The sequence below is a fragment of the Hydractinia symbiolongicarpus genome, chromosome 6 (assembly GCF_029227915.1).
Source record: "Hydractinia symbiolongicarpus strain clone_291-10 chromosome 6, HSymV2.1, whole genome shotgun sequence".
In the NCBI taxonomy this organism is placed as follows: Eukaryota; Metazoa; Cnidaria; class Hydrozoa; order Anthoathecata; family Hydractiniidae; genus Hydractinia; species Hydractinia symbiolongicarpus.
In genome coordinates, this window is record NC_079880.1 from 25,267,770 (window position 1) to 25,294,741 (window position 26,972).

A 26,972-nucleotide genomic window follows, 5' to 3' on the forward strand; every position below is an offset into this window, starting at 1 on the left:
ACTTGACTTATTTAACATTCTTTTGTAGAAAACGCCGCGGATGATATGCATAAGTCAATACCGCACATAGCGACCACAACTAGGTCATCTATACCAAGAAAGGCAGATTCGCAAAATAGAACAGGTGCCAAAAGAGGCAACCAACATGAATCAGAAAATGATTTTCTTGCAAGTAAGACAGCTTTACCAGGAAAGAATCAAAAGTTTAACGAAAGTCCAACCGATCCTACTAAGAAGAATACTTATACGAACGCGACTGTCAATCATACGAAAAGATATGCGACCAAACTGGTCCATAATGCTACAAAAGTGACTTTAGCCAACAGCTCTTCAGTGGTGTCTCAAATTATAGATCAATTTTTACCACTACCATTTGCCGGATACCATTTTGACAATTACACCAGGATATTTTTTAAGAAAAACATCACTCTCAACAATAGCTCAAGCTATTCGTTCAATAACAACAGTTTTCCAGCACATAGTATGGATTCCAGCAAGAGACAGAATGATCAGACGAAAGAACGACGTGTTGGTGGAAATCCGCACAAAGTGTGGAACAACAAATCAACCATGGAGAACTTAGTATTGAGATTGTTAAATGCGGACGCCAAAATTATCAACAAATCAAGTCATTTGTTGTCTGGAATGAAAGCAAATGAGAAACAGGACTTATCGAGGCATTTAAAGAAAGTCGGACTGCTCGCTATCCATACTGCTGATGTTATTCACAAAACTGTCGACCTAAAAAATGAGTCAGCGTTGCGTCAGCATTTTTTGTCACTTGGAATTAATAAGAGTCACGTTGCACCTTTGGTAAATTTAAAACATAATATTAACAAGGATAGCTCAGTAAAAAATGATATAATCAGAGGTTTGTTAAGGATCGGTGAGACAGCCATCAACGAAGGAGCTTTGATTGACAGGAGTAACGTTTCCTCCAATCATACTAAAAGCAACCATAAAACCAACCAATCAAAAAATCCGATTCATTATTTATATGACAAGATTAAAAGTATATACAACGTGTTGGATAACTATTCGAAGGCGGCTTCAAACATGAATAATACTGAAAAGAAATCAAGCAAACTTAATTCTACTAGTAATACAGCAAGGATGAACTATGATAAACATATCAGCCCATTAGTGAAGCAAAGTTATTTGACAAATTCATCCTCGGAAAACTTGGTCAACAATAAGATATCACGAGTTGCTTCTCACAAGTCAGCTCACAAATTATCTGAAAGCAGAAGTAAAATGTCAAATGTACATTCAAGTTCACCGAATGAAGTTGGCAATCACACTGTAAAAAACACAAACCTTACACGGAAAGAACTTTTCGAAGTGCTCAACTTTAACTCTTCTTTAACGAATGAACCAAGTAACACAAGCAACAGGAGGGAGAATATTTCATCCCTGAAGATGACTTATTCAAGAAATGCAGCAGTGCATATCAACCAAACTAAAACGAAAGATGTTTACAACACAACATCTCAAAGATCTGTTGTTCTTCACACACCAGTAAGGGAACTTGGCTCGAATCATTCGATGAAAGCAACCCCAAACGCAACAAATCATTTCAAAACAGATTTACATCTCGCAAGGCTTCATCACCCACTACCATACCACAAGACTCCACTATGCCAACATGGTAAAATTCTTCGTTCGATGACATTAAAAAGAGGTCTATCATCTGGTAGACTTCTATTTTACAAGCGCACTGGCCGACCAAAAAGTTGCATCAAATATTGCTGTGCGACACCTAACTGTAACGTCGCTATGACTGTGCGTGACGTGTGTTATATCATGCGATGTGGCGACAATGACGAATCATGTCAGCCTGTTTTGCGAAGAAATAAGCCGTATTATCATTTGGCTTTTATATACAGAGGTCATCATAATGTCTTAAATAAAAAGAAAATAAATACATCTTTATCATACAAGGGATTGAACGGTAACTCTGAGCACTCAGTAAAGTTTAAAAGCCACACAAACGCTACCAATAACTCTACACGCGCTATTTTGCAAGAGATGGTAAATCAAACGAATGAAAACCTCACCACAACGAAAAGACAAAGTTTAGCAACCAAACCGACGCAGCTTCACATTCCAAAGAAGGTCATTACAAGTATGTTGAACAAGCTGGATCATGCCCAAAAACTTTTATTAAATGCCACTATGAACTCTTCTGAGAAAACTACACCACAACGTTACTCCCCTCCTTATACTCTTTCGAAGAATACTTTACGTAACAAAAGCATCTCTAACTTTTCCAAATGGAATGCCACGTTGAACTTTCTACGAAGTGTACTTAAAACAGCTCATCGGCAGAATAAAACTAGTCATCGTCAAAATGAAGCCAGTTATCCTCCCAAAATTAATTTGTCAATAAATACCACTCTACAACAGCAGCCTGAAAGTTTTACCAAACAAATCCACACCGCTAAGAATTTAACTCGCCTAAACAAGAAAGATGGCAAAGTGTCATCAAGACATTCTTCTCATAAAGAGAATATAAATAATGAACATTTCTTGCAATCTAAAATCGAGAAAATAGCTAAAACAGCAAACACTGATTTGGTAACTGTCCCAACCACATTAATTCCCTTACAAACTGCAATTCATCTGCAACAAACGATGCGGAACTCCACATTACATGCCTTAAAAGCTGTAATCGCAACTGGCGCAAACAAAACAGCTCCAATTGCTTCTCCAAATCAACATTCTCAAAATCTGTCAGCTTCTAATAATCAACATGTACTGGATAATCTGCAACACCTCCAACATGATGCTCAGTTGCATCATAAGAGTAAAGAAGAACATGCTAAAAAATCAATTGAGCTGATTAAAAACGCTCTACAAGAAGTTAAACAGAAGAAGATAAACCCATCTCAAAATAAAAACAAAACAGCTAAGCATCAAAGCAAAGAGAACGCTTACATCAGAAGTACAAACAAAGAAACTCATCACAAGGCGTCTTTACATGTAACACCAATGACACATCACGCGAAGTATACTGCAGAAACGCCAAAACAGGCATCGCATACAACGCATCAAAACCAAAGCACCCGATACACAGTAGAAAATAAACGCGAGCGAGACTACGCGACCATGTCAAGCGTTGCACCAACATTCAAACAAAAGTTCCTAAAGGCAATTTATAAATTGTATAATGCAACTGCTAAGCTAACTCATCGCGGTAAGAAATTACCAGAACGTTTACTCACCAAATGGAATGCAACAAAGTACTTTATTGAAAATGTTCTACACGAGAATGTGCCCCCAACGCCAGTTTCTTACAGTGCAACAACATCACCAAGGATTGCACATACGAAGGAAGGAGCGCCACTGTTAGTAATGTATAATTATTCCACAGAAACTCCAAGCAACATCAAAAATCGTACTGGTGACTTAAAAGCATTTCACATGAATACGAAAGGAGAAACAAAAGTCAAAAATGTTTCTAAAATTCTAAGTCACACTGAATTATCAAAACATAAAGGATTGGATAGACTTAATAGTGAACTTGGAGAAATTGTGGAAAAGCTTCATCGACTTAACAAGAAGTTTTCACACAATCTGAAAGGCTCTTCCACAGCTAGGCTCTCACCCAGACAAGATAGCAAGTCCCATAGTAGCCATCTAACTAACCTAAAACCAGCAATGGATTTGGTGAACGATTTAAAAAACCCTGCTTCAAGTTATCAACCATCACTAAAACGTAAAGAATTAGAAGAATTGAATAAACAACTCGAAAGGATTGCTTTGAAACTTCGTGAACGAAATAGGAAAATTCCAGTACCACCTCAACATGACAAATTACCAAGCAGTCCCAAGAAACACCATGCTGAAGAATTCTTGAACCTTGTGCTGAAAGCTAAAGAAATATTTCACACATTACGGCCTAACAAAATACCACCAAAAAGTGCAATACAAGCAGACGTTAAGGAAACGATACCTTTATATGTAAAAGATAAAGCAGTAACGAAACAACATAGAAATCTTAGTGTTACCAGTAAAGACATTGACGATACAATCAAAAATACTGAACTAGAAATAATGCATCAAAAGATCAAGCAATTGGCTAAAGAGATTAAAGATGGTCACAGGCTATCCACCCAACATCGACCACCAGTTAAAGAGTGGCTCGGCAATGAGAATATAAATTCCTTCAATAGCAGCACGTCAGGAAAAAGTAAACTGCTAGGAAGAGGCAACATAATGCTGTTAGACAATGAAGTACCTGCTAATGAACCTCAAGGAAGTATCCACTCCAAAGACAAAGAAAACAAAGAGAAATCTCACGCAAATCATGCAGAATCTATTAAAACTATTAAAAGCTACACAGGAAACTTTAAAAATTACCAGTCCCCCCATGGTCATGCGAAGAATGTATCTCTACACACTCCACACAAAAAGTTTGTATCGGATACAACTGACGATCACTTAACTGGATCCCAACAAGGAAAGAATAATAAAGACATTTTAAAACCGCGATCACATTCCCGTCATACTACTAAAACAGTAAAACCACCCTTGAGCCACAAAACAACACCAAGACCAGCATATCACACTACAATGTTAACTACGATGTCAGCAACCAGGGAAAATTATACTAGCGTGCAACCCACAGCACCTCAACAGAACAATATCATAAAAATTCCTCCTGTGACGGTTGGAGAAAATCACAACGATCATCAGAAAAGCACGGGAGGAGGTTCAGGTGAGAGTGGAGATGATTTAATGAATAGTGGAAGTAGCTCTGACGGAAGTGGAGAGCACGATATATCAGGAAGTGGAGAACACAATATTTCAGGAAGTGATGAGGATAATGAAATAACCACAGTAATGGAAACAACGCCTTCTTCAACACCAATGGTAATGACGTTGACAGTGCAGAACACTCGAAGTCCAATTACAACAACAATTTACAAGGCTACTGATAGAGGCCTCAAGGCTGAAGGTAACGATGAGAGACAAAGAGCTATGGAGACAGAGAAACACATGCCTTTCGCACCTGTAAACGTTAAGTCAGCTTCTAAAAGAATTTCTAATATTAAAAATGTGAAAGCAAAAAAACGCAAATCGTCTTCTGTAAAAGCAAAAATTCAACTTACTCAACATATAACACCAAAACAATTTGAACCTACTTATTCTCATCGCGAATTTTCTTCAAATACCATTACAAAACCTATTGATTTTCCTTATATGATACTCGCAAATAACACCGACAGAGCGCCAGCTCAATCGCACCCAAATAAACTAACAACCTCAAAACTGCTACAGTCGAACGCTGTAGATGTTGACCAACCAGTCATTGAAATTAAACCCCTAGTAAGCAGCAATGGAGTTTTAACCAAATCGGAACAAGCTCGTAAACCTTTGAATGCTATTAAACCTGTTATGAGTCAAGAGACGTACCTTCAGCAGTTATTGCATCTACCCACAGCTGAAGTAAGCCCACAGTATAAGGAGGGACAATATAAGGATGAAGCTAAATTTGGATTAAGCATAAGCCCGGAAGAAAAACCGTTTGTAGATAATGTTGAAAACAGAAATCAAATGAAATCTCACCAGATGCAAGTAGATATAGATACTATCAGGCCTTCTATTCTGTCGGATTATGGTCCCCGTAAACAAAAGAACTTAGAGAGAATAGAACATCATGCTCAAAATGCGAACAAACATCGCCACTTTGTGAAACATAAACATCAGAATGGAAGAAGAACAAAGAAAATGTTTTCAAACAAACATGTAGGTGAAAATATAAAGTCAAAAGGAAAAAATTACGATCAGAAAAATTTAAGTAAGCAAGGAAGAAAAAAGCATCTTCGTACTCAAGATTATCACCAGTCGTCACATATTGATTTTTATAATCCATTTGCAATTGCAAACACTACAGCTTCTCCGAAGATAATTCCAGCATATTTCGAAGCTGGAAAAGAAATTGGTGAGATGCTTGCACAAACACTTGATCAACGTTATCACTCCAACAAGATTGCTGAAGATAAAATTAAAAATAAAGAAGTTACCATGTCGCCTTCAAAACATCCTAAAATAGAGACTCAAAGTGTGTCAAATGGCAACATTGCTCAAGAAACAAACACAACGCCTATTGACCCAACTGATTCTAAACATGTACATGTTGTTGATTCTGAACTGGAAAACACAGCAATTGAAACGAATGGTTTGATAAAAGTTAGTCCTTCCCAAGTACATCTTGACCAACCTGTTGATGATACTAATACGATTTCTGCAAGTAGTATTGAAGAAAGTGATTTGAACACCTTTGAATCAAACGATCTACCAGCAAAATCAACAGAAGCTCTAGATAGGGTGATCAATGCATTTAAAAATAAAGAGGGTAATGTTGAAGTTGTTGACACCAACCAGAACACAGATAAGAAGAATCTGACTGACGCATTTGCCGTTGAAGCAATGGGAAAGTTACCAACATCATTGCCATTTACAAAGACATCATCAACATCATCACCCACAACAACGACGACACTTGTTACACAGTCACCTACAAGAACATTTGTTAACTTTGATCAAACGTTTAAAAACATACTGACACCGAGACATAAATCGACGACAACCACCGCGACAACGACAACGACAACGACGCCGAAACCTACGACAACGACGACAACGATGACTACGACTACAACGACACGGAAACCTACGACAACGACGATTACGCCGAAACTTACGACAACAACGACTGCACGTCCAACGATAGCACAGGAAGACACCAAGACAGCTACAAATAGCTTTTTAGCGGAAAAAATTGAGCCGTTTTTAGGTTTGAGTAAAAACAACGATTCTTATTTAAACACTGGAAAGAAATTACTTGAGCTGTTTGAAGATGAGATAAGACAAAAACAGGGTAATAATTATCCTGAGAAAAGTATATCAATAGTGCCCTTTCTTGAGAATACTGCAGACCAGCCAGTAGTAGTTGACGTTGCACAAGGTAGATTAAATGAAATCATGACGAAACTGAGCAATGAAGACAAAGACATCAACTCAGATCTGAGTGAGAATAAGTTTCGAGATTATCAGGATTTTTATATCAATAAGAAAAACAACAAAAACAATAAATTTCGGAGTTATGCTAAAAGTTTTTATGGTAAGGATAAAGATGGCGACAAAGCTATGACAGATTTAAGCGAGGATCAGGACGAAAATGACTTTAAAAATCATGGTTTTCATGCGCGTAAGATTTCATATGGTCAAAAGCCAATAAACATCCCTGCAGATGCAGTTAATTATAATGAAGATAATTACATGAATGAACAGCCACATAAACATAAAAGCGTTAAGCATGCAAAGCATAACCTGCTTGACCTGGATGAAATCCTAAACTCTAAAGATCTCGAGAAAGAAATAAAACAGCAAGAAAAAATTGTGCAGGAACACACTAAAATACATCCACTAAATTTCCATAGACGTCATAAAAACATTCGACATCAATCTCCATTGGATTTGATATCTCACGATGATGATTTGAATCTTCTCGACATTGATAAAGAAATAAAAGCCAAAGAAAATGAACTAAAACATTTGATAAAACATTTACCAGATGGTTCGTATGTCACAGAAAATGATAAATGGATTGATCCAAAGCATGGCCAAACGCAGCTGTTAAGCGACACTGTCGATAGTCATGATAGTATAGATGAAGAAAATGAGCAAGGGATTCCTCAAATTATTTTAGCAGATGATGAAAATCCATTAGTAACAGAAGGTGAAAAACAAAATCAAAACACAGAGCAAGCTTTGACATTGGAGCCAGAAAGAACAGAGACAGGTGACAGAAAGATGCAGTTACCAACACCATATCATGCACCTAGTGATCAGTTGAAGAATAGAAAAAGCATGCCTATAGATCAACATAAAAACCAGACTAATCCCAAAGGACTGAAATTAAAAAGAATAAAGACGGAAACAGGTAGTAGAAAAAATGAATTGCCAAGTTTAAAAAAAGAGAATAAAGTGGAGCTCCCGAGACCACTAAACAAAATGACAAACGACGCTGATGATTTCATCCCAACCACTTGCAATGTACAAGAAGCTTTTTCCGATCGCTCATTTCGTGCTGGTTTATATGCCGGTATCTTCCACCCAGTGCTCAGTACTGATAACTTAGGTGATTGCGTTTTAAAGTGTTGCGGAGCTCAAAAATGTCATTACGCCATGTGGTATCGACATTATTGTTATTTAGTCGAGTGTGAAACTGATGAACGTTGTGAGACTGTACCGGTAAAGCAAAACAGCACGCATATTCCTGTGATTGTAAAAATTCGAAGTGTTAAGGAAAAAAGCTTGGATAAAGAATCAACCAGTCTTGTTGCTCGAGCCATGGATGCTCTCATTGAAAAGCTATGGAGGTTTCATCGCCTTGTAAATAAAGCTAAAAGGTTAAGGAAATGGCAAAGGCATTCATTAGAGGTATTAAAACCAGCTAATTCTACTGCTGTGAAGCAACTTACCGAGCAAAGCAAAGATATCAGTCTCAATAAAACAGAAAACGCAGATAAGGAAAGCAAGGTGGATTTAACACCAGCTGATGTATTGGAAATAGATATAAGAAGGCATAAAACAACTGCTACGATGAATAACCATGTATTGCCTGTAAACGCGAAACCCAAAGTGGAAGCAAAGGGATTGAGTGTAGTAACACCTGGACCAACAACAACAACAACAGCAAAAAAAGACGTTTTCACAACAATACGTTCTGAAAATTCTCTACAAATCGAAACTATAGAAGTCCACCCAACAAATGCAACTCACCGCCAGATTTTTCCAACAACTATCCCAGCAGTCACACCCTTCCAATCATTTTCATCAGATGCAAATAAAAACTTTGTTATAAACTTATCTAACAATGGTTCTGATGTTCCCGATACACCTGACACAAACGTTACGCATGTTAAAAATATTCCTGAAACACCAGACACAGATGACTTAATGGATTTTCAGCATCTTAATCCGAATGATAAAAGACTTGAAAAAGTACCAAACGGAGTGCTTGATCTTATTCAAGCACAAACTAGCAAAATACAGATGTTATCTGAGAAGCTGACAGATAAACAACGAAAAAATAATAAGAGCGAAAATGTGGGCAAAGAAAATGCAGAAAGAAAACATGTTCTAGCCAACACAAAAAAGAAAACTTACAAAACTTCACAATTTGAAGAAGTTATCAGCAACTTAACACATTTAATAGTGACTTCTAAAAAACCACTTGATCAAGTTATTCCGCATGTTCACAGCATTATCCAAAAATACAATCTAACCCTACCTGATAGCGATTTTCTGGATTACTTAACACTCAAACTGAACGAATCCATTCATTCGAATAAACAAGGCGACAAGCATGGATTAGTTCTACCCGTTCCTTTAAGACCAATGAGCAATCATTCTGACCGTTATGCCATGTTGACTTGCCTGTCCACGGAAGTCAAGACAGGAGTCACTTTGAAAGGAGGAACAGAAGCAGGTAATTTTATTTTCAAAGAGAAAACCAATGACTTCAATCACTGTATTGAGCATTGCTGTCGCGATGAATTGTGCGATCTTGCCATTACCATTAACGAAAGATGCTATAGTGTTATCTGCGAGAATATGGATCTGTGCACTATCATACCAGCTGAAGCTAATAGCGAATTTAACATCAATGTTGCAGATGTTAGAAAGGCAATGGCTAATGAATTGGATAATTCAGATAAAGCTCTTGTTGATGTAAACTTGCAGGAGGAAACGCCAGATGTGATTTCATTTTGTAAGCACAGTGAAACATTTCATGATGTGACAGTCAAGGGTAGTTATGGCGCTGGTCAATTTATTTCTCGTGGTAAAATTTCAAACATCGATGAGTGTATACAGCATTGTTGTGACGCCATGTACTGCGATCTCGCCTTCATCATTGGCGATGTGTGCTACTCTGTTTATTGTTACAGTAAGGAACTCTGTGAGAAAGTACCTGCTTTTAATGCCGCCATCTTGAAGCCGAAGTTGGTTTATTTACATAGCAGGGAACGTATACCATTTGATCCAGAACATACCGTGGATGATGAATTGTTAAATAAAACCTTGGGAAGGTTAGATACAGCTTCAGAAGCAATCCCAAAAGAAACAAAAGAAGAGACAAAAGAAAATAAACCGAAAGAAAAAGAAGATAATGATAGCAAAGAAAAGAACAAAGTAGCCCCTAATTCTTCAATGAGTGACCATGTTGCAGGAGAAGAAAGAAATTTTGACATTTTTTCACCTGATGGTTCAGTGGAAGCTACATTTCTTGATGAAAATGCTAAGACTACGACAAATTCACCACCATTTCTAGCAGATACGACGCCGGCAATATTATTAGATACCACTACATCAACCGCTACTACGGCAACGACAACACCACTGCCAACAACGACGACAACAACAGCTACAACGACAACGCCAGTGCCAGCAACAACGACAACAACAGCAACAACAACGACGACGACGACGATGACGATGACGACGACGACGACGACGACAAAACTACCAACTTTTATAAACAGTAAACTGATTTTGCCAGAAGAAATCCTCAAACCTGCATTTTCCGATGAAAAGCCAGAACCTAATCATTTAGTAAAAGACTTGAACGCTCATACAGACGAAACAGAACCAGAATTAATTTCCTCCACTATGAACATCAAGGATGATCATGAAAACCCTGTGGAGGTACTACAACATTTAGATGCACCAGCATCCAGCACCACAAAGAATTCAACGCAGAAGAAACACTGCAAGCCATATCAAGTATTTGATGATAAAACATTGAATGCTGGTTCCAAGGCTGGAACATATCACTACAAAAAAGAGATTCACACATTCCAAGAATGTATAGACAAATGCTGTGATGTGGAGACATGTGATATAGCCGTGATGATGCAGAAAATGTGCTTTCTTCTCACGTGCAACTCACGTGAATCATGTGATGTAACAGACATGAAGTCAACGCAATATCAACCGAAAATTGCTTACGTGAGAATCGCTTTAATAGATGCAGGTACCTTTAACTTCTATATATTAACCTGACAAGCTTTATAGTAGGAGGGTAAAAGAGAGACTCTCTCTTTCAATCCTACAAGAAGATTTTTAAACCCTTTATCTTCCTTATCGCTTTAACCTTACATTACTTTCACCACAGTTTTAAAGCACTTAATAATCGCTGCACTGGTTAACAAATTTCTAAAAACAATTCTTTTGTGTATGAACTGATGTTATCAAGATGCCAGAAATCTCCTAACTTTTCTATTGTGTTTGTGGCAAAGTGGAAATTGCTACAGGTTTATCGAATAGTGTTGTAGTAACACACTAATAACTGTGATAATGGATGTTCGCGTGTTCTACGTCTTTGTTATGAGGCGCGCTTTGCTATCAATATTCATACTTTGTGTGGTATTACTCATTCTGCGTGTAAGCTTATCTATAAAACAGGCAATATAAAATTTATATGAGAAATATACTTTGAGAAAACAAGTCTTGAAGGTACTGACAAATGTATTTAAAAAACTAAGCGTAACTTATACACGCTGCCTCCTTTTTACTGAAACAAGGCTTGACATATTTTTGGATTAAATGTCTCCATCTGACTCAGATGGCCGAGCTTTTTGCTTCGATTGCTTGCACAGAGAAAAATAAATTAATAAAGTTTTTTCTTCTCAAGAAAAAACTTTCTTAATTGAATAATCTCTTTTCAACGACTCGATTTTATTTTAGACGATGATGAAAAGCGAAGAGATTTTATTGAAACATCCAGAGCACAATCTCCTCTTAAGATACGATCAACTCTTCCCAAACATGCGAGACATGCTTTAAAACATTTGGACTTATCACAGAGCACAGTAAAAACAAATTACGTGGAACATTATAGCGTTTCTATGGCAACACAACTCAAAAGAAAACATAAACAATCTAAAACGAGATTATCTGGATTTCACGAAGATACAAGACTTATGAAATCAATGCGACCAGTTTTTGTTGGTACCCAATCTTTCGAACACACAATGCCACTAAAACAAAAACCAGAATTGAGACGCCGACATTCACTTGACAAACAAGCGTTATCACACGATGTGCAAGAAATACAGGAAGCTGGAAACGAAACAAATCTGGTATCAAATGAAACGGAAGTTGATTTGACAGCCAATGAGACTGTCCCTTTTTTAGAGTCGACCAATGAGAGAACGTTATCATTAAAAGCTAAAAATCAACAGTCAAATGTATGGGCAATTCAGCCAATGCGTGATGTTGTGAGTTTAAAAGGACAGAGCCAGGAACACTTGTCAGAAAGTAAGGGGATTGCTTATAGTACTGCTAAACCTTTGGTAGTTACAGAAAAAAAGTTATCAAAACCAGAGACTACAAGCAAAGCTTTCGAAAAAAAAAACCAAACAGACTTTCAGAATAATGATACCATGACTGAGAATACAACTTCAAGCAAACGCCAGAAACTTCCAGTAAAGAAGAATACTGTCGAAGATGTTGACAGGTCTGATCTGGTCAGTGTTTTTGCTGATTTGAAGAGTACTGACAAACCAAACAATGACATCACTCATCAGAATAAGACAAAAGAAAACAGAACTCGTATTTCTGTTCTTTCGTTTGACGATGTAAATAAAATCACAACCTTGATTGCCTCTAATCCTGCAATGAAGTCGCTAGTAGATTTAGTTGATAAAATTGTACTAAACGAGACAAATGCAAGACACTATATGAACAGTGCAAATCATCTGGTTCAAAACTTAAGTAAAATAATCGAGCACAAATTAAACGAAACAAAGGAAAACGAGGCAAAGCTTCCAAAGTTATTGAGGCAAACTGAAGATAAGACGACAAACAAGATGGCTGCACCACTGTTGCAAAAGCTGAACAAACTCATGAATGTTGTAACAACGATGCAGAAGAGAGAAGAGTTGTTGCTTGCCCAGAAACCAACTAAAAGCAGAAAACCAACACACGCAGCTAACACTGCCATCTTGAAAAAACTCCAATCAAAAATCGATTACATTTTGCTCCGTTTAAACAATACAGTAGCGAAATCAAATCTCAAATCAAATCAAATCAAATCTCATCAAATCACAAGAAATGTAAACTTTACTAATGGGAAGGTAGCACAGAAACTCTCTAAAAGTAAAAACTCTACAGCTGTATTACCACATGAAGAAATAAAAACGAGTAAAAAATCCGATAAAAATAAAACATCACCAACAGAATACACAAGCTCAAAATCAACGAGAGAATATAAAATTGGACCTACAAGACCAAACAGTTTTACAAACACTAAATTTAGAACCATGCCAAAGCCTCTTACATCTGCAAACAAAACTTTTCTGGCCTCTTTTACCTGGAAAGAAAAGACTCAAGCTAAAGAGCTAATAAAAACCCCTGGAGTGAGCTTTTTAAAAAAATTAAAAATTTATAGTAATCTTAAAAGGAAGTGTCATGCTAGTTTTCAATTTTATCAAAACTTTAAGCTTAAAAATGGTTTCGAAATTCTTAAAAAAGATAAAGAGATAAAAACTCCTGAGAGGTGCATCAATGCTTGTTGTAAACTCTCAGACTGCAATGTTGTATTTCAAAGAAATGGTGCATGTTTTTTGTTAAAGTGCACAAAGCGTATCGAATGTAAACCAGTCAGGGTAAACCATGACTCCAGTTCTATGTTGATTTACATTCAGAAGAAAAATGCTAACAGGATGAACATTCCAAATGACAACAATGATGATATTGACAATGACGGTGAGGAAGAGATTAAGGCATGGACACCAACGCAGATTCCAACTGCCACTGTAGTTGATGACAAAACCAATAAAAACGGTGACGAAGCCTTCTTTGAAAGCATCTTAAATCCAACATTACCAAAGGTGGTTGAAGAAGATGAAGACTGTCCACGCAATGCAGTTGAACCAAACAAGGTACTGAAAGGGGGATGGCAAGCGGGAGAGTATCGACCCCACAAAGGTGTGAAGCAACTTGAAGACTGCCGTAAACTATGTTGTGCTTGGGAAGAATGCAACGTTGCCCTTGTTATTGCACATTGTTTTAACGTGAAATGCAAATCAAGGGAGGATTGCCTACCAGTGGAGACTGATGTTTCGTTTTTTAAACCACACTTGACCATTGTCAGAAAATCTAATGTCACAAATACAAGAAATGAAATGAAAGACGTGAATGTTTTTAACCTTCAACCATCAACTCCGGTCCCATGGTCAACAATGGAAGTCCCTACAAACTACAGTCCTCAAGAAACCAAATCATTTCATTTGACATCTCAAAACAACATGACAAAAAGCATTGTTTCAAAAACCAGTGCAATGTCATTTCCTGTTCAGCCAAGCAGTGTACCAACATCCAATAATAAGGCTCCATTACAGAGCTCTAAAATAGCAATAAACCATACATCTTTAAGACAGATTATACAATCGTCAACCAGTATTCTGCAAGAAATTCCACACGCATCAACAGTTTTTAATTCAAATTCTTCTTCTCTGATCAAAAATCAAAACATAACACTTTTTTACTCTCCATCACGGACACCCATAAAAAAGATAGAGCATGAAGTATTAGTAGAAGTGGTGGCAACATATAAAAATAACAGCAAGAAGATGGAGGACAAGAACGACATTATGAAGCAGGAAAATTTCCATGTCCCAAGTGCACCAACAGAGTATTCACAATACAACAAGAACGTCCAAGGAAGCTTCTGGTCTTCTGGGAGTATCCCACCCTCAGATATACACCCAAAGCATCCTGGTAGCCCTATGGTGCCTAAAGAAAACGATGTGCCACAGTTGTCAATAGTTACCGATGACAACAGTTATATACTTCCTCCTGAAAAAATAATGAAGACCTTTAGAAATCAGAATTCTGGAAAACATAAGATAAGCCCTGTGACAGAGGATTCCACCGAATTTGATGAAGATGCCGGAGAACAGGATGTTACTTTGAAACCAAAATATTTAGAAAAGGAATATTTCCCAATGAAGGTGTATCACCCGACGTATAACGTCACTACATTGAAACCATCACTGGTACAACTAAAACAACTGGAAAAGCTAGAAGAAGAAGGCGTCAAACATGAACGTGTTGAGGAGCCGTACGAAACCAATCCGGATGACGAAAAACCGAAAGTATATGAGACAAAAAGTGGTCCTGATCAACCGGACTCGCATGTTAACATACCTGACGGTTTACCAACAAAACCTATTGTTGTTTTCATTAACCCGGATGAAGATAAAACGCATGCAATAAAAATCAATTCAGTGCTCAATGATGCGTATCCTAAAAAATCTAAAGAAAGAGAAGATAACAAGAATGAGATGAATAAGAACTGTGACGTAAACTTTAAACTTTACAACGCTACTTTAAAGAATGGCTTAAAATCCGGAATGTTTTTCGACGAAGGACGAGTTAAAAATTTCGACACCTGCATTAAGATGTGCTGTAAGAAGTTTGAATGCAATGTCGCCTTCATGTTGAAATCACGATGTTATTTAGTAGCATGTAGAGAACCCATGAAGTGCTCACCCATTATATCAAAATCGGCATACTTTCAGCCTAAAGTTGCATATATACCTCGATCTGAAGAAACGAGACTGCTTTTCTCACAAATGGTCCAAATATTTTATCTCAAAGATGATGCCAACAAATCACCAACTAAGGGCTTAAATTCGTTCACAACTTTCACATCACCAACAATGCAGCTGAAAGTTAATTCATCTCAGCCTTTTTTGATTATGCCGGGAAACATCAAAGAATTGCAGTTTTCATCAGCTAACAGGACAGTACAATTACCAATGAATATTACAAAAAACCAACCAAAGATACGTGTGTATCCTTCCATGCTTGCCACAAAAGCAGATGTTAATATCTCAAACACAATTGGTGAACTTCAAAGCAGATACGTTCGTCCAACACCATTTGCACAAGTAACATCAGATTTTACGGCAACGAGTGCAATATTTCCATCATCAAAATTTACAAATACACAATTATTGATTAAGCCGTCAAAATCTGTGATGGTACCAACCTTTTCCAACACAAAGTCGAATGACTTAATGGAGTTACAGTTGTTAAGTGTTAAGTCAATTCAACCATCTCCTACTCTGTATTTGAAAAGTGTATCTTCGTCTTCATCAAGAATTGCTAATTTAAACCAATATAAACCGATAAGTACTGCATCACAGCTATTGAAAACTAATTCTACTGTCAACAATTCGAAATGGAGTAAACCCCATATGGTGAATTTACCATTATTCAGATCCATGCAAAGCAATTCTAGTGTCAATCAAAGCAGGTCTTTACACACTCTGCTGTTGCCATCCATAAAACAAATAAAAATCAGTCCTGTTATTACACACTTAAAACCAGCTAAACCTCTAACAACCTCAACAAAACCGGCTGCCTTCCATATCTTTAAAACTACTTCACCTAGTCTAACTGAAGTAATATCACCATCGATGTCCAAACTAGTAGTGACCAGTTCAAAAGCGCCAAAAGTGAAAAATAAAATGTCCCAAACTGACAGTAACCTACTGCAAGATGCTTTTAGTAATATTGCACCTGTAGTGACTAAACCAAAGCAAAGTATAATCAAACCATCAAAGTCATATACACCAATTGATATAGTTCTTGAACGAGCATTAGGAGATTCTAAAAGAGAAAATGATGAAAAACTCCAATTCATGGTAAAAACAATTGGAGCTGTTAGAATGGATTTGTTGAATCTCAAAAAGAATTATGTCAACACAGACCGTCACCAGCAAGAGAAAGATGAGCGTGACGTTCTAAATTTGATTGTTCCTTTGTTGAGAGACTTGAATGGAACCCAATATAAAATTGTGGAGCGAATATTTAAAGGAAATAACAAAAACAACAACAACACTAACAATAATAAGAACAACAACTTAGATAGTCATCAAGTGGATCAACTCGCAAACAAGATTGTGCAAAGACTAAAGGAAGAATCTCCACGAGTGAACGCATCACCACAGTTTGACGTGTTCACCACAAATACAACAGCGTCATCTATACCATCGAATGCTTCAATGATTCGAGAACAAACATCAAATGAGATAAATGCAGAAAACTTGACAAATTTGATGCAAGAAGCATTTGAAAAATTTGAAGACAAGCTAAAGCAAAATTCATCAATAATTAAAAAGAAACTAGCTGTGAATAGCAAAAGTGTTAGTGAGGTTATCCAAACAACGCGCACTCCTGCTGCTGTTGTTGTGGGTGTGACTAAAATGTTTACTGATCACACAATAGGAAATTTAACTCCAATTGAAGTTCAGAATGTAAATGGAGAAAAGCGTGGAACATATAGGAATGATGGATATAACAGAATGCAAAATCCTGATGAAGATGAGCATTATATTATGGATGATGACCGAGATTACATGGGAAAGAACAACATTGGACTAAAATCGGCATACAATGTACACCAACATGATATACAAAGTGCTAACTTTACGAACATTGTTAATAGAATGGAAAGTTTTTTTGACCAAATTCACTTAATTAATGAGAATTTGTTGAATTTAAAGACAACAGCAAAAACAAAAGAAGAGCTAACTCTTCAGCAAGCAATTCATCGTGAGATCAATGCATTAAACATAACAAGTGCTGTGGAGAAAATTGGAGAACAAATCAAAGAGTATTCCAACGAAATCAAGGGCGAAAATAGACAAAATATTAAACCACTGATTGAAAGATTAGGCGCCGTTATGACAAATATCTCAAATTTAGAAATGAAAAGAATTTCTGCAACAAACCAAACTTCATCTGATTTAATCACTGCTGCAGTACAGAAAGATTCGCGATTTTTTTCTAAAACAAACGTGTATAAGAAAGACCAGATCCTTGGAAACGCTACAAGTTTTGCGCAATCTTTAAAAGATGCTAACACAGAGATGAAAAGTTTAAAGGAGAAGTTTAATAGCTTACTTCAATTTTTTAACTCTTCGATAACAGTGCAGAAATCAGTGCTAACTGGATTTACTAAAGTAATGAATCGAACGTTCCCTTCAAGTCAGGAAAATTTAAGCACAAGTCCACCAAAGAGAATATACCATCCAAACATTGACAATGCTCTCGCACAAACATCAATCATACAACCACCGACTATTTGTTTACATTCTTTGTCATTAGTGAATTATATGTTACTTGGGGAGTTAGGATCTAAAATAATTGCACAATTTGACGTTGATACTTTTTCAAATTGCATAAAGTTGTGCTGTAATCAAGCCGAATGTGACATAGCTTTTATGGTACAACGACGTTGTGTTTTGGTACAATGCGACGACCAGCAGAAGAATTGTGCAATTGTAAAAGCCAGACCCGGCCCTCTCTCACCTGTGCTGTCGGTAATGTCTAGATATAAAGAGCGCGTACATAAAATTTCAGCTAATAAAAATTATCAATCCACACAAAATGATGAAGCAGCAATAAGAAAGAATGTTCAACCCAGCATGAAAGAGACAAGTTACTTGACAACATCATCACCTTTAACATCGATTGCATCGTATCTAACGTCAGTAACAACTATCCCGACAACATCCACGACAACAACCACAACAACTACAACCACAACAACAACGATGGTACCGACTGCAGCAACTACGTCATCTACAACGAGCACCTCACCCACTGCGACTCGAACAACAACAACGACGACGCCAACGACGACGCCGACGACACCGTCAGCTGCCACAACAACAAAGCAAGCTTCAACTTCTTTAAAACTCTGCTCTCATTCTCCACCAAAAGTCGGTTTTAAAATCCAAGGGGGATTAAATAAAGCTGTATTTACACCAGAGAATAATGTTTCAGATTTTTACAGATGCATCAACTCTTGTTGCAAAGACGTGACATGCGATTATGCATTTATGTTAAAGAAACAGTGTTACCTTGTGCATTGCAAAATCGATGGAAAATGTCAAATGATCCCTGCAAAAGTTTCGTCATCTTTAATACCCGTCGTGTCGGTTATGCGACGGTATGTACAACGCCAAAGCGAGGCATTGTTGCTTCAGCAAAAGATGATGTTATTAAACGCAACAGATGTAGCAGCAGCACAAATAACTGCAAACAAAAAAACAAATAACTCGCTGACACCACCACCAACAACAACAACAACAACACAGCAAGGTAATGTAACATTCACAGCAGCAACAGAGATGCCACAACTAAAACAAAGCCAGCAGAGTATAGATCACCTGCAAAATCAAACTAACGCAGATGCAACAAACAAAAATTTGCAAAGTAAAGCTTTGCAAGATCAAATATGGTTTTTAAAAGAAGCCATCAACGCAGAACACCAACGTGGGAAGGAAACCACAGATGGTAATAAAGGGGACTTTGACCCTGAAACACAAACTCATTTACTTCGTACTTCGAATACATTTAATACCATGTCTGGGCTACATGGGCTTACAATTTATCCACAGAAACAACACCATACATCCTTGACACCTCCCCTGTGTCAGTATAGCCCGGTTTCTTACAATGTTTCGCTGCGTCGAGGAAAGGATTCGGGCTATTTTACCGACCAGGGGGTTGTTGAGGATGCAATCCACTGTGCGAGAATTTGCTGCCAGTCTCCTGAATGCGATGTGGCATTTATGCTAAAAAACAAATGTTTTACCGTGAATTGCGTCAGTTTAGAAGACTGTTTACCGGTAGCAGCGAAATTTTCGCGTTTTCCGACTGCTGCAATATATGTCTTCAAACACGTTGAAACGAGTAACACGTATGTTAACAACCCTGTTGTAAAAACAGGACCAGAGCCTGTGAAAACAGGTCCTGATATTACAAATTCAAGACCAGATGTGACACCATCTAAAAGATCATTTCAGGTTAGGACTTCTCCAACTACTACTAGAGTCCACACAACGAATGATAGACTTGAGTTTGCACGAAAACTGAACACATTCTTAACTAACCATGGTTTTAATGACGGAGAAACTTTTCATGCTATCAAAGAAAATCCACAACATGTTGAAAAAAAAGTAAAAGATGAAAATTCAATCAAAGAGAAATATAAAGATGCAGATTCCCCAACTAATAAAATGGTGAATATTAATATATACACTGGTGATACGTCACGTGAACATGCCGGAGACGAAGAAAAACAAAAACAAGATGAGCGTGCGCAAACAAAACACGTTATTGATACGAATCTTGTCAAAAATACTAATCAAGACCAAAAGACAATCGAGGCTGTACATCCAATCAAAAATATATCTAAAGCATCTATGAAAACAGCTTCCCGTCATCATCAAACATCCAAAAATATAGTGAGTGAAACCACGACGTCAACAAAGTCGCCAACACGTCAGAGAGAAGCTTCCCCACCAACAGCAAAGAGCTTCCGTAAGAAAAATCAGCATGTTGAGACACCAATAATGGTCACTAATAATGGAAGGGAAGAAAAAGAAAGTAAGTCAATAAACATTATAAATGACGACGACTCTGATGACGTAGACATGATGTCTCCTCATGAAGTGCGGAATGTACACAAAAACATTGTTGATGAAGACGACCTGGCCGAAAACTCTCAAAACAGGGGAGTGTTTGATGATTCCGAAACAACGAATGTGAAATCTTATCCTACAAAGAGACATGAGAAATTCTCAGTTGTACCACGACAACCAAGAATACAACATGACAGTGAGGACTCCTTTAATAACGATGATATAATCAATATGTTACAACACTCAACACAGCCGATGAAGAAACGCAAAAAGATCTCCATTGTAGATGATGAAAATGTTGCAGATATTGTTAATGACAATGTAAACGAAGATAAAAACGAAGATATAAACATTGATGATGTTGACGATCCGATAGAAGAAATAGATCGAATGGTTTCAAATAAGTGCTCTCTTGGAGATCTGCAAGAAGGTGTAGCTTTGAAAGATGGCTTTAAGGCGGGTACATACACGGAAAAGAGTGACGTTACAGACATGGAAACTTGTTCTGATTCCTGCTGTCAAGACGACACATGTGACGTAGCATATATGATAGGAGATCGATGCTACACTGTATCGTGTTACCACCAGTCTTCTTGTGAAACTGTGAAAGCGAGATCGAATCCGTATTCTACACGTGCGCGCGTCATAAGAAAACGGAATAGCAAAGATACCTTAGCTTCAAATCCTTCGCCAACCACTGCAACCGGGAAAATAAAATGCAAAACAAAAACTTTTAAAACTTCTATTACGTTAACCCGCGGCTTACAAGCTGGTTCCTTTAAACGACATGGAGTAGTAGCCACTGATGCAGAATGTTTTCAGTTGTGCTGCACGGAAGAAAATTGTGACGCTGCATTTATGTTAAAGAGTTATTGTTACACTGTGAAATGTCAAAATCATGTCTGTGAGACAAAATATTTGAGAGATGATGTTTACAAGCCAAGAATTGCTTTTATAACTGATGATTCCAATGCAATGAGAAAGTCTATTATATCGCCACCAAAAATCACAACAAATCAACAAATTCCATCTACACCACCTATGACTATATTCTTTGAGAATCCTCAAGATTCATATGTGCAAGAAGATGATCCTTCAATTGGATTTTTCAGTAAAGCTTCGTCTCCTCAAAGAGATGATGTCACGATAGAAACTAAAGAAAATCAAGTAAACAAACCAAAATTTCTCCGAAAGAGTAAGGAAGAAAACCAATTGGAGCTGATTGAAAAAGAAATTGCAGATTTATCAACGAAGGTGATTCCACCAACTAAACAAATCCCAATTGTTGAAACCAAATCACCAGCGTCATTGAAGAAAACACAAGGAGTTGTTACTGACCTGGGTGCAACCAATGCTGGATTAGATGTTTGGAATAAACTGAATTCTATGGAAGGATCACGGAAGCATGTTGAGTATGACAATGATGCTAATCCTACAATGTTTGCTGCTCGAACATCAAAACCAAATGGTAAAAACATCAACCCGACTTACACGAATGGTAGAGAACATGAACCTGTTATAAAAATAGTTGATGATGATGATGACGATGATGATGAAGATGATCTTGATGAGGAGGAGGATGGGGGTGAAGATCCACATGAATACGTTGATCAAAATGGCAACTGGAAATTTCCATATGGTTAGTGAAAAAGTTTGTTCTAATTCTCTTTTTTTCTTACATGGAAATTATAGTGGCAAGAAAAATTTAAACCCAAGCTTAAAGTTCTTTTACGGCACAAAGCAGGTTTTAGTTATCCAGCAAATAATCTCTTATATTAATATTTGCATTTTGTGTCTGAGTAAACCTGTGGATCTTTTCCTTGGGCTTATTATAGCTACATTATGTGTGCGATTATCTTCATAGGTGTTAAGCCAAACCAAGGGAAATATGTGGATTTAGGAAGTGACACGAGGACAACCCGTCGCTCCTGGAAGGCAAGGTATGGTAAATTTTATCGCAAACACAGACACCATAAACATCGTATAAGACCTATACATGATGACATGAACAATTTTTATGACGACACGCCATCTTATAATACTGACGTATCGTCAGAAAATGGTTATACGCCGTCACGAAATAACGACAATGCACATACATTGAAAGAGCATGCAGAAACACCTATCCTTATCAACAGTAATGGCCAGTTGGTGACCGCTATTGAGCTCAATTCGAAAACCTTGGAGAATAAGCCGATTTTTATGATTGCTGAAAATACGAAACCTACGAGTACAAAGACGACGAGTAAACCAACAAAAGCCACAACGAAACCCACAACGACAACGACAACTATACCGAAACCAACGACGACTACAACTACAACAAAAACAACATCAACAACCACGACGACAACAACAACAACGGCGACGACAACCACAACATCGACTACACAACCGGCACAGACAAAAAATGCAATTAACATCACTGAAATAATAGAAAAAGCTCTTGAAAAGGAGCGGGAAGAATTTGAAGATGACTTAATGAGACAAACTGTAGAAACAGAACAGCTAGAAAAACGCACACGCATACCAACACCAAAAATTACAACGAATATATACACAACGCATACGCCCACAACAACGCCTCAACCACTACCACCCACTGCGCCCATATATATTGAAGTTTACAGGCCTACATTTAGATCGGAGACTACCTCTAAAAGAACATACGCACATCTTGATTTGGACACATTGGACAAGCATTCTGACATTAAAAGCATTATAATCACACCACATCACGATGATGTCAAACCAAGTAGGGAATCATACCGAAAAGTATCACGGTCTTCGCTACGTGGAAACCATGGAAGCCACGTGCATGGGGAGAAGATAGTGACAACCGTACATGAAGATAGAACGCCTGATGAAGAAGAGTACCGATTCGTGAAGGTACCTACAAGTCATAAGCATGCCTTTTCCCCGGTAGACGAAACAGATAAAGATGGAGGAAAAACAGGATCTGTGTATGCTGTTAAACGAAAAAATAAGCATAGTGAGGGATTATTAGTCGGTGAGAACAACGAATTAGATGATGACGTATTTGGTAGCGAAGAAGAGGTTCGAGCGATGACTAAAAATGCAACCAATCCAACTAAGACATTAATGGCAGATCTTGAGAAGTTAGAGACGAACCATACAGATAAAATAAAAGAACTACTTTCCGACAATTTGAAGAATATTGTATCTGAAGTTAGACACGAAGTCAGTGCGTTGAAACCTGATAAAAACAAAAATGACGTCAGACATGAAGAAACAGCGCATCGTACTCAACCTACAAGATCTCCTGTTAAGTCGTCAACCAAAACATTGGAACATACTGCACGTCAAGTTACGCGAATAAAACAGCCTCTACAACAAGAAAGTGTAGGGCGGCGTCATTTACCGATCGAGAGGCGTAACAACGGTAACAGCGGCAACAGCGGTAACAGCGATGAAACAATAAATAAAAAGGCAACGAAAGCTGATGTAAAACGTAAGTGTTTTTGTTTTAATAAAAAAACTAAGGTGAACCTAGAAATCAAATATTCGCTATGGTTAGGAAAATAAATGTTTTACAGATACTTGAAGCGCAGAAACTTTAGTGGGCAGAAACTTTCAGGACAGGACATCATTACATTTCGAGAGGATAAAATGTCGCGTATCAACAAAAGTTAACAAAAATTTTAATCACTAATTGCAACTGAACCTGAAGTATATATACAATTTTTGTTGACTTTTTAAAGAATTGTATAATTTTATCGCTTGAAATAAATAGGAAATTAAATAAATAAATAGGAAATTCCAAGCCATTAACTGTCGCGAATTAAAGGATTATTATTTTATACATTCATAAACTTTCAAGAATCGATTCTTTTGGAAATGTTGCGGCAATTTGACTAAAAAATTTTTGCCAGTGATAGTTTTTGCACTTAAAGTAAACGATTTTTAAGTAGAAGACTGCTTCTATGAAAACACATTTTATTTTTCATTTCAGCATCAGACACAACCACACAAACACCTTCCACACACGCCCTAAACAAACACTTAGTTACCAAGCCCAATCCATTACTAGGTAAACTTGAACAACAGATGCTCAACCTAACAGCAGAAATACATAAGTTAGAAGTTCAAACTTTAGAAAGAAGAAAAACAACCGTAACTAAAAATCAGCAAACAAAGAAATTAGAGCATGTTACTCCTAAAATAACAACCAAGACGACCAAAACAACGACAACTACGACGAAAAAACCAACAACAACAACAACTACAACGAAAAAACCAACAACGACGACGACGAAAGAACCAAAAACGACAACGACGAAAAAACCAACAACGACGACCACGAAAAAATCAACAACGACGACGACAAAAAAACCAACAACGACAACTAAAAAACTTTCGATTAAAACAAGTACAACTTTGCATAAGAGACCAACAACAACCATGTCTCCACATACCAAGCAGAAAGTTTCTATAAGACACACTGAACATCATAAAGCACAGGCGTCCAACCATTTTTCTACACCAACAATCAAACACGCAAGAAGAGAAAATGTTCATCGACCCACCGCACCCATCACGGTTCATCATGTGTCACATACACGAAAGAAACCGTCATCGAAACAACGAATATTTGTGCCGACAAAAAAGATTAAGCAGACAACACATCACACACCAACAAGGAAGCGACATACGCCAACAATTCCTAAGCACCATATGACAACGGCAAGCAAGCCCACAAAACAACGAACTAAAACACCGACGAGACGTCAGCAAGAATCACTCTCCTCGCGTCGTCAACGTAGAACAAAACATGCTCCGACAAAGGCCAGTCATACGTCACCAATCCATCTCAAGCGATCTACAGTTCAACCTCTGACAACTCCACATCATTCTCCGACAAAAAAGCATCAATCGCCAACGAAAGAGAAGAAATTGACCCATCCAACAAGACATATTGATGAACGCACACCGACTAAGAGACAATATATTACACGACCGCGTCACACTTTAGTCAAGGTGACCAAGGCTCCTCATATGTACACAAATAAAGCAGCAGCGTTGGCCTCTCAACTTGGTGACTTGTATCATGAAAGTGAAGAAGAGAGTGAAGAACACTCAACACCACCAAAAGATCATCTCAATCCAAACAAAATTGATTTTAATGAAGGAGAAGAAAAAGAAATTAAATCAACTGCAGTCCCCCATGTTACACTTCAACCATTAAGGCTACCTTTAGTAGCAGAAGATTCGCTTGCTCATGTTCAACCTGGAATACCACCAACCCATACTGATCAGACAGCACGTAATCAAGTTAACAACCTAGATGAACTGTTTTCTTTCAAACCTGACGAATCATCAGAATTAGAAGATCTAACAATAAACACTGCTTTGAAAACAGCTCCAACTGAATTACATTCTAAAATGCCAACAAATGCAACTTCATCTGCAGCAACAAAGACGCAACGTGTAAACATTCCAGATTTAGAAACCACAACGACACGTGTCCATAGCACAGAAAAGTTGACAGAACAAATGGAAAATTCAACGACGTTAAAAGAAACAAATAAAACAAAGGATTTGATGGAGTTTTTTGACCTAGGTATTGATTATTTCGACCCATCAGTTCCAATGAATGAAAAAGCGACAGTTCCAACTTTAGGTGACTTCTCATTTCTTGATCAACCTACAAACACTTCCACAATCTTTCTTTCTCCTTCAAAACTCAAAGAACTTGATCCTGAGACACCAACGTTTTCAGACTTAAACCGCACTGAGTCATATATCAACAAAACATCGAGCAGCATAGCAAATTCGAATTCGACAGCAAACAAAAACAAAGGAGATATAGGGACAGTATACACACCACAAAAGAACAGACTAGAAAATTCAACTTTAACGAACCACTCAATAACGGAACGAATTTTGAAGGTCTCGAGTCACAATGAGTCGTTTTCGAATCTCCATAATAGTTCGTTTTCTAGAGTAAAGTCAAACAAATGGTTAGAATTGAGGAAAACAAACTTTACTGCACGGTTGCCTGAGGAGGATGAAGATATTTTTGTCATCAACATCACGAAAGTCAAAAAACACAAACAAATGAACCCAGCCAAGAAGAGTAAAGTACCTCCCAGTCCGCATAGAAGAAAGAAAGGAGAAATTACAGGTATGCAAATCTTGCTTTGCTAAACGGCCGTAATTCTTTGCGGCCCTAAATAGGGATTATTTTTATTGAGTATGCTCTGACTTTATTCAATTTTATTGTCAAATAAAAGATTAAGCAGTTTGAAAATAGTGAATTTAGAATGAAACGAGAAGATGCGATTCTTTACGTCTTTTTGGTTGCAACATTTTTCTTTCCTGTCAACAATATGACTGGAACTATTACTTCTTGTTTTATGAATAAAACAAAAAATCCTAAAATTAACTGAATTACCTAAAACCAAAAAAACCGGCCTACTCAGTTTGCATTAT

The 26,972-nt window shown here is 37.4% G+C and overlaps 1 protein-coding gene across 1 annotated transcript in view; it reads left to right on the forward strand.

Moving 5' to 3' along the window:
* Window positions 1–26,972, forward strand: part of LOC130648239 (uncharacterized) — a 42,712-nt gene that overhangs the window by 4,957 nt on the left and 10,783 nt on the right. The window contains exons 5-9 of the mRNA XM_057454278.1: window positions 29–11,047; window positions 11,761–22,158; window positions 22,384–22,459; window positions 23,162–23,991; window positions 24,571–26,664. Of these exons, the coding sequence (XP_057310261.1) occupies window positions 29–11,047; window positions 11,761–22,158; window positions 22,384–22,459; window positions 23,162–23,991; window positions 24,571–26,664 (24,417 nt within the window). The remainder of the gene's footprint in view (window positions 1–28; window positions 11,048–11,760; window positions 22,159–22,383; window positions 22,460–23,161; window positions 23,992–24,570; window positions 26,665–26,972) is intronic.